The sequence below is a fragment of the Fusarium pseudograminearum genome, chromosome 2 (assembly GCF_000303195.2).
Source record: "Fusarium pseudograminearum CS3096 chromosome 2, whole genome shotgun sequence".
In the NCBI taxonomy this organism is placed as follows: Eukaryota; Fungi; Ascomycota; class Sordariomycetes; order Hypocreales; family Nectriaceae; genus Fusarium; species Fusarium pseudograminearum.
This window is the reverse complement of record NC_031952.1, coordinates 5,997,394-6,012,151: the sequence shown is the minus strand read 5'-3', so window position 1 is coordinate 6,012,151 and position 14,758 is coordinate 5,997,394. Positions and strand designations below refer to the sequence as shown.

The window sequence follows — 14,758 nt, the reverse complement described above, 5'->3', positions numbered from 1 at the left end:
ATAGGAACAGCCCGATGCGGGGGTCGAACCCGCAACCTTGAGATCGCGTACTCGTAAGAGTCTCACGCTCTACCGATTGAGCTAACCGGGCGTGGCTCTGATTGGTTGAAAGCTGAGGTTCAATTTGGCCAACATCAAGACACGACGCGCCAGCTGCGTCGCCGAGGGAGATAGAGACACGATAGATAGCAAGCCGACAGACGTAAAATCAGAATATCACTGCTAACAAAACAATGTCGTCTTCTTTCAATCCTCAATGGTTGTGACAGCCATTCGCCTGGAGATGTTGAGATCAATCTGGCCTGCGGTCCTTGCCGACACATCACCCTCAGACTGCATCAATGCTCGACTGCAGCTCGGCGCAATTGCCCCAAAAAGGTACAACTTCGGGGAATCGGTATGAAGCAAAACCTTCCCCGACAGTGATGCGAGTGGCTGGCGGTCCCCCCGGTTGATCCCACTCTTGGCCAGCGCCGATCCCTGAATGTTCTCCACACAATGTTGATAGAACCAACACTCACTTTCACCCTTGACCGTGCAGCCATGGCATTAAGTCATTGATCATCGACTCCATCAACTTCCACACCTCGGGTGAATAATTTCCATTTATCCAATAGTCGCCAGTTGAAGTCTTGGTGATGAGGGAATAATTCCTCGCGAGCATATTGTTTGGACTGATACACTTGATGTGGTAGTAAACTGGATGACCTGGAGAGCTTACCCAAACACTCCTGGTAGAATCCTGATGCTCACTTGACTGGAATGCGGTCTTGATGGCTGGACAAAAATCCAGTGATGCTGCCAATTCTGCTCTGACACTAGCAAAATGGATGGTAAACTGGTCGACGTCTCCAAACAGAGGCGGTATTCCGGAAACCTCCAATGAATCCCGCGTGAGACGAGCTTGAGCGTGAATCGAATCTTCAGTTGTCTGCTCTTGGATACTTCTACGAACTGCCAAAGCAATCGACCCTAGTGTATCTTCGTCCCGACCATGAATCATTTTTGCTGGTACTATTGCCCAACATGGGAATACAGCGTTTTGGATGTATGCTCCTTTGTCACCTGAGACTGGGAACAGCGATGGAGCGCGACCTCGGAGATCATACGCATTGCCAATGGTAACAGAGCGGTTCGAACCTTTTGGGAGGAGAGCCGATGTCACAGCGATTGTCAGCCAGGCGACTATTGCGTCTGATTCACTGACGAAAGGAGCTGTATGTTCTTTGCTGAGGGATGACAAAGCCTGACTGCGTATCTCTTTGACAACCGTCTTTGGTAAGAACAGTACTTTGCTTTCGATGGTCCGCCACCGCAGTAGACCTAAGATGTAGTAAAACGCAAAAATGTACATCTGCCAACCGGTGATTTGTTGTTTTCCCAGGGGATGCGGTCCTGTGAAGGTAGAGTCACGTCCTGCGTTGGCCATGGGGTCATCGTTCGCTGACATCATGGGCGGGATTTCAGACACGCGCCCGGCAAGCGAAAGACTCCATGCATGGCCAAGATGAGCTAGACTCATTCCATCGACAGCAATGTGAGGCCAACAGATGGACACCAGAGTTGCGTCTGTGAAGGATACAATGTGAAGTGTTAATTGTGGATGGTCAGACTTGAGATAGTCGTCCAGACACAGTGGAGTATCTGGTGGAACTCCTAAAGTACTGAATTCAGGGTTCTGCTCCTGGATAGACGGGTTGTCTGGAGCTGGCTTAGGGAGCCTGGATGCCAGAGGATGTTCATCTATACTGATATCGAAGGTGGTATGGTGGAACCCAAAAGCAGGCCGTTGCGAAGAAAAAGTTTCCGGTACATGAATTTCGAGTTTGTCTTTGCTCTGGTAGTTGGATTAGCAAGAAATACAACCTAGCGGCTCCAATTTGCCCTCACATTCATTCGGACACGTCCACCAAGCTTCTTCCATCCTGGAAGGGCGATCACTCGAGACAAAGACTCCCTAAGCATTGCTGCATCCAACACGTCATTGAACCTGAGCGTAGAGCACTGTACATAGTTACGAAGGAGCGGAGTATCATCGAAGTAAAATACTGGCAGCACTGTATCGGTGGGATCTATTGGATAGTTTGTAGTCGACCGTGTTTGGCCAAGGACTAATCGCCTGATAGTTTGCAGTACCATCTTGATCAACGTTTCCAACCCCTGTGCTATTTTTAAGAGACGATAAAGTATACGGATCTTAATTATGAATGGATAGAAGGTTTAAAGATATCGGCAATCTCGGGCGACCGTCAGCTTTGAACCTGAATGATCAAAATGTGCAAGTGCTTACCACATGTGATTTAAGAGGTCAATGACAAGACCTGACGCATCATACTTCACTCGACAGGCGGCAGGCAAAAAAATCAATAGCTGTTCATGGATCAGACCTACATATATGTGCGATATAGCCGTTGGTTGCAAGATACCCGACAAAGATTTAGGGAGTTTGGAATGTTCGTTTCCAGATCTTCCACTTAATCACGCCAACTACGCACACCCAACTCCTACTAATTAGACGATCTCAGGCTTACTAACAATAGTTCATTGACGTTTAGAATATTGTCTCTAGGATAGGGTAGTCAGTGTCCCATCGGGCGAGACAAAGGGCATTGTCACGCAGGCGGGCTGTATATGTTGTTCAACCGCCCCTCGTTTTGTTTTTGAAGGACCACTTCAACACTTTCTTTATGCCGCACAGATCATCGAAGCATAATAAAATGGGCCTTTGATATCATGTTTTCATCTTCTGAATGACATTTCTCGGTTGTGTGGGCTAAGCCTGTGTGTTCTCGCACCATGCCCACCGTTTCTTTGTTCACTTTGAGGAATTTGTTCGAGACGAACAACAAAATGTTACGATCAGATGAGCTCGGTTCATTCATAAGCAATAATGGAGAAATACATGGCAGTAAATGAAACATCAATCTTATAAGAAAGGCGCTCGTTCTCGCCATTCCCTAACCTTCATCTCCAAACCAAATCATCTCGATTCACCAACGGTAAGTAAACATTCCTATCCACCAACTAACATTTATCAGACGGAAAGAAATTCTCAACCACCTTTCGCAAACCCCAGAATTCATCATGGAGGCCTCACAGGAGTACAGCAGCCGCAGCCGTGAGATTTTTGAGAAAGCATTCACCACTCTGGTTGAAGAAGAGATTCAATCCTCACCCGACCAAGGTCCTATCATCGAAGGGGCCATAGAAACTATCTGCAACTACCTGGCAGGAGACATCGGTTTGACTAAGGAGGAGCACGAGACCCTCATGGAATATACCACGGGACTCCACGAGGATGAACAGCCCGTCTTTGCCAACGCTCTAGCTAACATGATCAAGGTCTCTCGACCTGACGACCGGATGACAGATGCGGACACTGAGTTTCTGTACTTCACCGACCTAGTAACGTACACAGTCGCTGAGGTAGGGATGGCCGATGAAGGTCCTGACGACCCGCTATCTCAGTTTGTTGATCAAGAGCTGGCCCTTGTCGATGGAAGCCTCGAACCTCCGATGGATTTCGAGAACATGATGGGAGAGACGCACGAGGTGCCTCAAGGATTTGGGTTTGGGGCAGTCGACATTGATGGACTGGATTTCCAGGCAGCACTGGATTTCGACACAACGGCAGAATATGCTTTTCTGGATGGAGATGTGGAACTCGCCTTCAACGAAATGGAAATATAAAGGCTGGAACTGGGTTTTATGGATGCACTTAAAGATGCTACTTTCTTATGTAGACTGTAGGTGAGTTTGGGGATCAGATGGAAAGAGAAATTAATAGCAGCAGGACTGCCTATTTGAACCTTGGACATTCATTTTAGTTTAACTACAAATAATTCTATTGCTTTATTGTGCATGAATTCATCCGTTTCTTTGTGATAAATCGCGGCCTCCAATGGCACACAACTAATAAGTACCTATGCTTCTACAGATATTCATGTACAAATTGAGGCTATGCATGGCGCTTTATTGCTCAATGAAGTAATTAACCAGTCATTTGTGTTCCCTTCAGTAGAGTGATATAAAGTTGTGATACATGATAAGCATCAAACTTTGGAGTGATTCACAAACCTTGACCAAATATAAATATTTGCTTGTTCCACACACCTGTCAAATTTGCACAAAAACTTACCCATTTACAAAACACCAAGGACAAACTCGAAACAATCATACACTCCAAATTCAACAGTTGACAGTTCAACAGCTGACGGTTGAAGATGCCCACAACAACCAAAACCATTCGCGCGGACCACAAGAAGTGGAAGTGCAACAACAATGTTAATGGTAAGCCTTGCGGCACGATAAACAACATTAGCGATGTCATGTGCAGCGATTGTGATGTTTGTCGCAAGGCCGATACTGAAGCCTTGGCGGCGGATGGATCTACGATCGGAAAGATGTACAGGTTGAATGACGACTTGAGTGAAGATTGGGAGTACTTTAGCCCCCAGCCGCTTAAGTAAGTCTTCATCACCATCAAGAATGGAGTACTACGAGGTGTCACTTGGGGAGTGACCCATAGTCCACAAGTTTTCTCAACAAAAGCTACGCTTTGAAGAAATCTCGTAAGGAGCGATATACAATTCAATAAACTTCTTCAATTTTCAACTCTATTTATTTTCAGCAGCTTTAATTTGTGGAATATTTGCAAGTCAAAACGCTCCCATGTTGATCATTACGGTGTTGTGGCGGTGAATCCATGTGGCGGCGCTAGTGTGGCACAAGTCCAAAAACAGCCTAAACCCCTTGTAGATCTTGGCTTAAGTAATCTCGTATCAAGATCAAGGACACTCTGTGCAACCTCCCTTGAATCAATTCGTTCACTCTCACTCTCATCCTCAGTCGCAGTTGCATCTCACCGCGTACCTTTTTCTTTACTGTGCGACCGCGCGACTGACTGAATGAATGCTCCCAATCGCTAGATCAAGAACATCTCAGCCTGGCACCATGGGCGGCCTAGGCCAACAGCCAGATCTGCTGCCTCGCTCTGAGCACGAAGATAAGCCCTCGTCAGCGTCATCCCCAAACTCACGACTCAACAGGGACAAGATCAAGTGTCTCGACGGTCTGCGAGGTATCGCCTGTTTACTGGTATTCAACTATCATTTTTTCTGGCCATGGACGCCTGTTATTATGCTCGGTTATGGCGCATTTCCACCACGTGCGCCTGAACCGTACTGGGGCTGGCAATCGCTTCCAATCATCTGTCTTTTGCATCGCGGTCGTGCTATGGTCGCTATTTTCTTCGCCATCTCTGGTTATGTCATTTGCCGCCATATTTTACGCCTCATTCATGAGCGCAAGCTTGATTCCGCTTATCAGAAGCTTGCGTCTTCGGTCTTCAGACGCATCTTTCGCCTTTACATTCCCCCCACTATCAGCATGTTCCTGGTGGCTGTGCTAGCTCAGGTTGGTGTCTTCAAATCCGAGTTCTCCATTTACAAGGGTCCCGACTCGCACTACATCAACGCGACTATCACTCACGCCGATCTGGCCCGGAGCAACATTTGTGTCAATGGCACCGCTGTAAAAGGCGCAGCAGGTATCGCCAACTATCTTGGTATCGAAACAACCGCATACCTCCGCAACACTACCGGATACCCGCTGGGGAACACCACTGAGTGGACTGACCAGCTTCTTTGTGTTAACCACACAACAAGATCTTATGGACCGTCCCAGCTCTACACCTTGGAATCCGAGTATGAGGCGCAATTCCCCAGCAATGACACCAACAGTACCGAGACCATCAAGCCCGCTAAGCACATGTCCGCCATGGAACGACTTGCTTCACTCAGCTATTATGACGACGACGACTTGGACTTGTCTCTCAATGCCACCAATGCCACCAACCCTCTCAACCTTACGTGGGTTCAGATGGGAGGCTCTTGGGAAGAGCACCCATTCATCCACCCCAACCTGACATACGCCATGAAGAATTTTACTCGATCTTACGCCGAATGGGCTAACCCATTCAACTTTGGCCATTACCATACTCGTTACGATCCCCACACTTTCACCATCCCAATGGAATTCCGTGGATCCATGGTCATCTACATCTTCCTTCTCGGCACCGCCTTTATGAAGGCCAAGTGGCGCGGGAGGATTGGCAGCTTCCTCTCTGTCTACAGCTTGATCATCGGAAGATGGGACATGGCTACGTTCATGGGCGGCATGCTGCTTTCGGAGCGTGATATTCGACGATCATCCGATCTCCCACCTTCGGCTGCTGGGGAAAAAGGACGCGGAAGAGACTTCCAACGAACGACCAGAGGAACGGCGCTGAGATGGGCTGGTATTGTCTTGGCGCTTTACTTCCTTTCATACCCCGATTCCGGTGCTGAATATACCCCCGGTTTTGCATATCTTTCGACCTGGGTACCGAGGTACTACCACCCGCTCTCCGGGTGGATGTTTTACCAGGCTCAGGGTGCGGTTCTCCTCGTCGCCTGCATATTGCGCAGTCCATTTCTTGTTCGCTTGCTCGAGAGTCGCTTCCCACAGTACCTGGGCAAGGTCAGCTTCTCTCTGTATCTCGTGCATGGACCTGTACTACACAGTCTCGGATTCTGGATCATGCCCCGGCTATTCGATAGCTTTGGAAAGATGGGCGGCTACGCAATCGGCTGGGTCATTCTCATGGCTGTCACCTTTTATCTGACAAACTTGTGGAACAACAGGGTTGATGTGTGGAGTGTGTCAGTTGGAAGGAGGGTTGAGAAGAGGCTCGCAGAGGACTGATGGGTGAGTCGCTCGCGGTAAAGAAAAGAATTGATGGAATGATTTGAGGATGTAGATATGTCACGTTGATGAGACTGCGAAGCCAGAGGCATATTCATTCGGCTGTGTCTTTGGATGAGCTGATATGTAGAAAAACGACTTTTGCACACTATAGGTTTGATGTGGAATGACAAAGTCGCCGGTTTGAGGCATCATTTAAAAGCAAAGAATATAAATGGAATCACCAACGTGTCGAAGTTTGCCTGATGAAAGATAGAAGCGAGCTGCAAGATGCTGATGCGAATGCTACGTCATCCCCGCTCCAGGGCCTAGCGAAATCGGACCCATCAATTCTTTATCAGATGGATGACCTGACATCATTCAGCATCAATTTCTCCCTCTTTTTCTTTCTTCAAATTCACATAAATACAAGAATAATCACGAAATGGCATCGCAACCCTCGCTTCTTGCCGCGACGGCCAAGGTACGACGCACCAAACGCTACAACGAATCTCACTAACGCAGCCAGCTCAACAATGGGCTCATCATCCCCCGCATCCAACTCGGCCTCTACATGATGTCCACCCGAGAAGCCACTGATTCAGTTCGACAAGGTCTCCTCACTGGCTACCGCGCCTTTGACTGTGCGCAGATGTACCACAACGAACGCCAGGCCGGTAAAGCTATCAACGACTTCCTAGCCAGTAGCGAGAACAAGTCTGGCCTGAAGCGCGAGGATATCTGGTACACTTCCAAACTCGCTAGCTGCGATACATCGTATGATACTGTGCGGCGATCAGTGAAGAAGTCTGTCGAAGCTTCAGGTCTGGGCTACATCGATCTGTTTCTGCTACACAGCCCTTATGGTGGTAAGGAAGCGAGACTCACCAGTTGGAATGCCCTGGAGGATGCTGTCGATGCTGGTGAAATCCGTGCTGCTGGAGTCAGTAACTACGGTTCTGCGCATGTAAGTATCTAAGATCCGACCGCAGGTCATATTTCTAACATCTTCCAGATCGAAGAATTGATGGCGTCTAACCCACGAATCTCTCCCGTCATCAACCAGATCGAAGTCCATCCCTTCAACACACAGGAGGATATCCGAGCCACCTGCGCCAAGCACAACATCGCCATCGAGGCTTACGCGCCTCTTGCTCGCGCTGAGCGCATGGATCACCCTGCCATCCTCGACATGGCCAAGAAGTACTCTGTCACTCCAGCGCAAATCTTTGTCAAGTAAGGTTCCCAAAAAAAACGAAATGTCTTGTTTGTACTAACGTTTCCAGATGGGGTCTCCAGCACGATTTCATTACTTTGCCCAAGAGCACTAAGCAGAAGCGCATGATCGAGAATGCAAGCGTTGATGGGTTTGAGATTTCGGAAAGCGACATGAAGACGCTGGACGGTTTGGATGAGCACTTGGTTACTGATTGGTAAGTGCCTTGATAAGCGAATGATGCACTTGTGCTAACGATTGCGTAGGGACCCTACCGATGCACCGTAATAGATTCACGAACATAGATATAACATAGACGTTTTGGATTTCCTACGCTGTGCATCATACGATATGTATAAAATTGCCTTACTTGATATGTCTAGTAGTTCTCGCTCGTGTCTGCCGTCTCTAAAACACCGTCCTGCCTCTCGCTTTCGCCCAGTCCTCGAATCACCAACCAAGCCGGGAATATCGCAAGAGCCCAAAGCCCCAAGTTCATATACGTGCTACCAACGGTTGCCATGATAGGTAGAGCATTGAGCCCATAACTAAGAGCTTGCCATGCCGACTCAGTGGCTCGCAGTAGCGCTGACAGACGTACTGTTTCTTGAGAGCTGGTTGAGATTTCACCAATGACGAAAAAGGCAAAATTGTAGTTTAGCTGAAAGCCAGTGACCAGAAAGACGAAAACACCGAATGCGGCACCAAACCCGGGGTCAGCCCAGTCGTAGAGAGCACCTTGACGATTGAACTTGGTCACATTAATGGTCAACCATATCCACCAGCCTCCTTGCAGAGTCATGATGACCATATATGCCCATCCCGCGCGCTTCTTGAGCGAGATTTGGTGCTGATCAAGCCACACTCCAAGTAAGTTACTTATGATAACCGCAACGATACCAGATATGAAAGATGCCAGAGCCCGAGCTCGCACACTGAACCAGAGAGCGATGTAGGTAAAAAAGACAGATTCGGAGTAGACGCCCTGCCCAATCCATAAGATCAGCAGCATAAAGTCCTTTTTGAGGAATGTTCTTGTCGTTGCTTTGAATTCTTTCCATGGGTGGTCATGGATGCTCATATCAACCTGTCGGCCGTCGGATCGCTGTACTTGCGAAGGCTTGTTCAAGAGACATGCGATGAAAGGTGCTAAAGCCTGAAGGGCGATGAAGATGAGGTAGACCTTGTATGAAACTTTCCCGGCCTCGTTCTGATCGACATTGAGACCCAGATTGATCGCACCGCCCATGACCTGGCTGAACCTTGTGAAGGAAAGCCAATAGGCGACCATGCGGCCTCTGTTTCGCGGTTCAGGATATCCGATGGCAATCGCCGCCTCAGCTGACCAGAATATTCCTGCAGAAACACCACAACACGCCGCACCAAAGATGACGAGCCACTCAACGCCAGAACGATTGTTCAGGTACAAGCCTGCGCTGTAGGGTGCAAAGCCGACAGTGCCAATAATAAGAGCGCCTTTGATGCCGATGTATTTGACGATGCCACTCGTGAACCAGCAGGAGATGATCATCAAACAGAACGTGAGCGCATTGCCAGTGTTAACGAGGTAGGGTTTTTGAGCACCGCCTGCGCCAAGAGAGTTCATTGCGCTCCAGAGACCGGGGGCTGCGAAGCTGCAGAGACCTAAAATCGTTGCATTGTAGAGGGGCGAGCGATTCCATCTTGCTGGGCAGTGTCAGTGCGGGGTCTAGGACAGTGATACTGGCGATATTACCCTTGAGAGAAGCTTGACGCTGTGCTTCGACGTTGACGGTATCAATAGCATGTTTTTGTTCTGAGTCTGACATGATTGCATTCTATCAGACTATTGTTAGTGCTGAGAGGTGATGTAAAAGAATGCGTACTTACAAAAAAAATAAAAGAGAAAGAAAAGACGAAAAATAGATAGAGACCCTTATCTTGGAGTCTGCGAAAGATCAAGATAAGCGTGCAGATGGGAGGATTGCGTGCGCAGGCCCTTGTGATACGTTTCCAGGGATCGGCATCACATTATAGCACCGATCGGGAATTCGCGACGGCCCTTCGCGTGCAACGCGGCTGATGGTATCCGATTGCATAGTTATTTGCCGAGACTTTGCGATGCAGGGCCTGAATCTGGACGGTGATGCTCAGAAAACAACGCCAGTAGTCCGCTGGTTGTGAAATGTGAAGAACCCGTTTCCACAAATCAGGGTATCAAATATGAGCTTATCCAGCCGTACCGCCTCGCAAAGTTGCAGGTAGAATAGTATCAGCATACTTCAACGCAAAACACGTCGTAGTTCCTTTTATCCATACACACCAATTCTGGAGACAGTATGAAGAATTCTGGAAGGATCCGGTCTCGAGCAGCAATCTGTGGGTCAGCATAATGTTTTCTATCGTGGCTATCGGTGCTTCTATTTCCAGGGCAAACACACCATTCTCAGGCCCCCAGAGTTCATTGGCATACATCAATATGTCAGCACGGTGTCTTGTCTCGGGACAGTACAACAAGGCTATGGAATTCTCAGTCGAGCCTTTGACTCTCCATCTTCATTCTCGATGCTTTCATAAAAAAGGCCCAGTCATCGATCTATGTCAACTACATGCCCTGACCGTTCGACTTGCTCATCAAAGATTCTATCATTGCGAGATGAACCAATTTCTTCAGCTTATAACTCCATTCGAGGCCGAAATGAGACGTCGTGTGTGGTACTTCATCCAGTATTATGATGTTTTATTCTCGCTCGAGTATGGGGTGCCTCCACTGATCCACGAAGATACCCACTCAACTGGCCATCCGACCGATGCACAGGATAACGACTTTGATGAGGATTCAACAGTGGTGCTACCTAGAACGACCACCGATACATCACTCCCTTGCGTGTTCATGTCTCGGGTCTTACCTATCTTACGTCGGATCATCTGTCATGCATTGGGCTTTAGCACCTGCAGCTATTCAGATGCAATGTTTGTGAAAGCACAGCTGGACATCTGGTACCAGTCTATCCCGTCTTCGCTTCGTATCCGATCGATCAAGAATACCGCTTTTACGGATTCTAATCATATCATCATGCAAAGAGTCCTTTTTGAGCTCATCTACACCACGTGTATCACACTCTTATACCGTCCATTTCTGGATTCTTTGACATACAGTGATTGCGAATTCCAGACAGCTCTGGAATTCTGTCGTAAAAATGCTGTAAGGTCAGTGGGAATCTCTATAGAGGTTGATCGTGAGATGCAGGAAGGTGGACGACTACATGATGACCGACACATTGCTTCGAGTTTATCGATAAACGATTTCTTGATGTCGACCACTCTTGGCCCCCTTGAGTTTTTTGAATGTGTCGACTTGCCGTAAGTATAATTTTAGATGACATGATGTTTGGGGCTGACGTTTTTCAGGCCTATCGAAGGAAATTATATTGTAAATACGTTGCAGACAGCAGTGCAGTTGTGGTCAACAAGACCGTGCGTCTCTCCCCATGCACTTGAAAACTCACGACTGCTTCGCATAGCGTTAGCAAGCATATGTGTGGTAGGTCCCGAATTGATACACATTTCCCATCCCGTACAGGACTCAAATTACATTGTGAATACGGAGGATATTGGAGAGAACAGACATAATGTCTCATGCCACAATGAGAAGAAAATCCCGTACGAAGACGATGGTTTCAATCATTGAATCGATGAGGTCACATGAGATGATACCTTGGCGATATGATAGGGACAGTCCAATCATGGGGTCTTAAAACTTGTATTTATCTGTCTCCTCATTATGAATCCCTTAAAGGATTTCCAATCATGCGTTCCAGGTGTGCAACCCTGGGGTGTGAGTTAGATGAGTATCTTAGATCGTGATTGAAGAAAATGCACGATCAAGCGTCCACGTCCGAGACCCGGTCTATCGCATCATTTATTTTATTCAATCAGTAGCAAGATAAGCTCTTATGCCACATAAAGCGGAGTAAAGTGAGACGGAGATGTCGGAGTAACCAATTGCCCCTTTGGGTAATTATTATATCCGCCCTTACGGCCGACAAAACAGGCATCAACACTTGTGAATCTATTGGATGTTCAGAAACCGCGGACGCACGTTCTATGGCTTTGCAAGGTCTACAAAAAGACATTAGTAAGTGAATAGAAATGTATAAAGAGTGCAGTTGCACGCTTTCTAAACCATAACTCCAAGCAATCCAATACACTCAGCATTCATATCTACTTCATACTTTTGCCTAGCATATCCATCATGAGTAACCCAGCTGTCCCTACAACATCTACCTCCCTTGTCCTCAACTCTTTCAATGGGCGACTTGACTTGGAGAACACCCCGATCCCAAGCCCTACGCCCTTTGGATCAGTCGTCGTCCGTGTTCTCAGCACTCCAGTCAGACCTCACCAGCGGGCTGGCTTCCATGGAAAGACTTCACTTTCTTTCAAGCCCCCGTATAACCCTGGCGACGGAGGTGTTGGCCGTATCATCTCTGTTGGACCGGACGCTGTAGCTCTGAAGCCAGGCCAACTCGTCTACATGAACAACTTTGTCACTGCAAGAGATGATCCCAACACACGAGTTCTCCTTGGTATTCACGATGGCGGTGGTCCTGAGCGTGACATCAAGCTATTCAATCTCTGGCAGGGCTTCTGGAGAGACGTTGCCGTCGTTCCAATGGAGAATGTTTTGCCTCTCGACGAGAAGATTCTTGTCCATGAGATGGGATATTCTTATGGCGACTTGAACTATATCCAGCGACTTTCCGTTGCGTATGGTGGTATCAAGGCTGCCAACATCCAAGCTGGAGACACTGTCATCGTTGCACCTGCCACTGGTCATTTTTCCGGAGCAGTCGTCGAGCTGGCTGCTCAAATCGGCTGCAAAGTCATTGCAATCTCCCGCTCCGCATCCAAGCTGGAACCTCTCACTTCTCGATTTCCTCGAGTCACCGCTCTTGAGCTGACTGGAGACGAGAAGAAGGACACTGAAGCTATTCACGTCCTGGCACCGCATGGCGTCGACGCTTACATCGATGTCTCGCCCCCTGCTGCAACAGCAGCTCCCCACCACCTGACCGTCTCGATCAATTCGCTCAGCTCTTTCGGTCGCGTGATCTTTTTGGGCATGATGTTCGACATCAAGATCAACTATGCCAGCCTCATGGTTCGAAACATCACTATCAAGGCGAAATTCATGTACACACGAGAAGAGCTCGCCTCGCTGATCAATATGATTGAGGTTGGAGTTCTCAAGTTGGGTAAGGAAGCGGGACATCGGGTTGTTGAACGTGGATATCGTCTGGATGAGTGGGAAGAAGCGGTAACTGTAGCAGAAACAGCTGTAGGATGGGGTGAGCAAGTGCTTCTTTACCCTTCATCAGAGGTGATCGAGTGAGGATGTGGCATTGGGGAGCCAAACTCGGCTGCTAATCGTCGGCAAGCATGTTATGCCATTACAGTACACATTCTTTAAATTGAGTATTCCTATAACCTAAATCTCAAAGGCCATTGTCGCTGTCAATTCATATTCTCTGAACGCCTGTCCCATCTTTCAAAACCCAAATGGTAATGAATCCATAATGTCCATGTTTTCCTCCGCCTCTTCCTCCAAACAGCGATTGCAGGTGCACTTGAACTGAAACTGTGTTTGGGCATATTTCTGTCTACTTGATACATCCTTCCGCGTCGCGAGATCAAAGTAGGTGATCATGCATTCTTCACCCTTGGAAATATCTCGAGCAGCTGTATATACCATCCTGGCTTGGCCGTCGGGTTTATGTGACACCTGGGAAGAAGTCAGTACTAGATGCAGCACTATACAGTTAATCTGAACTCACATTAGGCAAACACGAATGGTTGAACTGGGCAGCCCTGGGGTATAGAGCAAAGCCGTAAGATTCACCTCGGGACGTAGCATTGTCGTTCACAAATTGAGTACCCGTAGCCTTCGGGTACAGGCCAAAGGTGTTGGTTTCTTCCTTGCACAGCAATAGCAACATCTCGTCGGCAGTCAACATACACGGTAGAACAGAGGCATCACTTAGATACTCATTGACCAGTCGTTTCCAATGCGTCAACTGTTCCTCTGGCCATGAATCAAGGTATGCACAACACATGTCGACAGCCTTCCAGCCACGCAAAAAGTGAGCTTCCCAGGGGTACCGATGCTGTGCGACAACATTTCCGCTGTGTAACTCGGCGTTCCACGTGGCGAGCAGACGAACAACATGCCAGAGGGTTGCAAAGTTGTACTCGCTTTCTTTGCGACGCATGCTGTCGGCATTCTTCTTTAGCCAGGCACACTCATAGTCATGTCGGAGCTTGTCGGTGGCTCGGCAGGCGATATTGCACCAAACAACGTCTTTGAAACAAGCGTTTTCACAGCGTACGGCACGGCCATTTTGCGGGACACGGCGAGAGCACGAGAGACTGCTGCATATGAGCGGTTCGGCATCGGACGTCACAGAAGGGACGATGGCATATGCGGTGTCTACCAGGAGAATGGTGCCTTCTCGGATGGGACCCGTGGCTCGGAGCAGTCTACCCTTGCAAGGGTCCTGGTCTGGCACCAGATGAGGATGGACGTAAAAGTCCAAGTCGTGGGTGCTGGCCACATTTGAAGGTTTCAAGGCGCTGGTCCTAGGGGCTTTTGGCGGGAGGCTGGGTTTTTGGAACTCCATTGGCGCGATTTTTGGTGTGATATGGTCGAAGATAGAGAGAGGACAGACAAATGTACGGTGAATAGAATCGAAAATAGAAAAGAAATTTGCTGGCAATTGCTGTTGAGCTTTAGCGATGTAGAGTCTGGACCCTCGGGAAGGTCGAATTCGGTTAGACAGG

General features: G+C 48.2%; 7 protein-coding genes across 7 annotated transcripts; 4 read left to right on the top strand and 3 right to left on the bottom strand.

Moving 5' to 3' along the window:
• Window positions 1-246: 246 nt before the first annotated feature.
• FPSE_08354 (uncharacterized protein) lies at window positions 247-2,139 on the bottom strand (the record flags this gene model as incomplete). Its single annotated transcript, XM_009261472.1, has 3 exons — window positions 247-489; window positions 722-1,837; window positions 1,891-2,139. The coding sequence occupies 3 exons, from the start codon at window positions 2,137-2,139 to the stop codon at window positions 247-249; spliced, it is 1,608 nt and encodes a 535-aa protein (XP_009259747.1).
• Window positions 2,140-3,084: 945 nt separating this feature from the next.
• FPSE_08353 (uncharacterized protein) lies at window positions 3,085-3,690 on the top strand (the record flags this gene model as incomplete). Its single annotated transcript, XM_009261471.1, has 1 exon — window positions 3,085-3,690. One exon carries the CDS (start codon window positions 3,085-3,087, stop codon window positions 3,688-3,690), a length of 606 nt encoding a protein of 201 aa, XP_009259746.1.
• Window positions 3,691-4,223: 533 nt separating this feature from the next.
• On the top strand, window positions 4,224-6,744 carry FPSE_08352 (uncharacterized protein; the record flags this gene model as incomplete). The annotated part of the gene is made up of 2 exons (XM_009261470.1): window positions 4,224-4,465; window positions 4,929-6,744. The coding sequence occupies 2 exons, from the start codon at window positions 4,224-4,226 to the stop codon at window positions 6,742-6,744; spliced, it is 2,058 nt and encodes a 685-aa protein (XP_009259745.1).
• A 424-nt stretch (window positions 6,745-7,168) lies between these two features.
• FPSE_08351 (uncharacterized protein) lies at window positions 7,169-8,227 on the top strand (the record flags this gene model as incomplete). The annotated part of the gene is made up of 5 exons (XM_009261469.1): window positions 7,169-7,207; window positions 7,253-7,690; window positions 7,739-7,959; window positions 8,010-8,156; window positions 8,206-8,227. The coding sequence occupies 5 exons, from the start codon at window positions 7,169-7,171 to the stop codon at window positions 8,225-8,227; spliced, it is 867 nt and encodes a 288-aa protein (XP_009259744.1).
• Window positions 8,228-8,318: 91 nt separating this feature from the next.
• FPSE_08350 (uncharacterized protein) lies at window positions 8,319-9,747 on the bottom strand (the record flags this gene model as incomplete). Its single annotated transcript, XM_009261468.1, has 2 exons — window positions 8,319-9,625; window positions 9,675-9,747. The coding sequence occupies 2 exons, from the start codon at window positions 9,745-9,747 to the stop codon at window positions 8,319-8,321; spliced, it is 1,380 nt and encodes a 459-aa protein (XP_009259743.1).
• Window positions 9,748-12,173: 2,426 nt separating this feature from the next.
• On the top strand, window positions 12,174-13,313 carry FPSE_08349 (uncharacterized protein; the record flags this gene model as incomplete). The annotated part of the gene is made up of 1 exon (XM_009261467.1): window positions 12,174-13,313. One exon carries the CDS (start codon window positions 12,174-12,176, stop codon window positions 13,311-13,313), a length of 1,140 nt encoding a protein of 379 aa, XP_009259742.1.
• Window positions 13,314-13,469: 156 nt separating this feature from the next.
• FPSE_08348 (uncharacterized protein) lies at window positions 13,470-14,598 on the bottom strand (the record flags this gene model as incomplete). Its single annotated transcript, XM_009261466.1, has 2 exons — window positions 13,470-13,703; window positions 13,756-14,598. The coding sequence occupies 2 exons, from the start codon at window positions 14,596-14,598 to the stop codon at window positions 13,470-13,472; spliced, it is 1,077 nt and encodes a 358-aa protein (XP_009259741.1).
• Window positions 14,599-14,758: the final 160 nt, after the last annotated feature.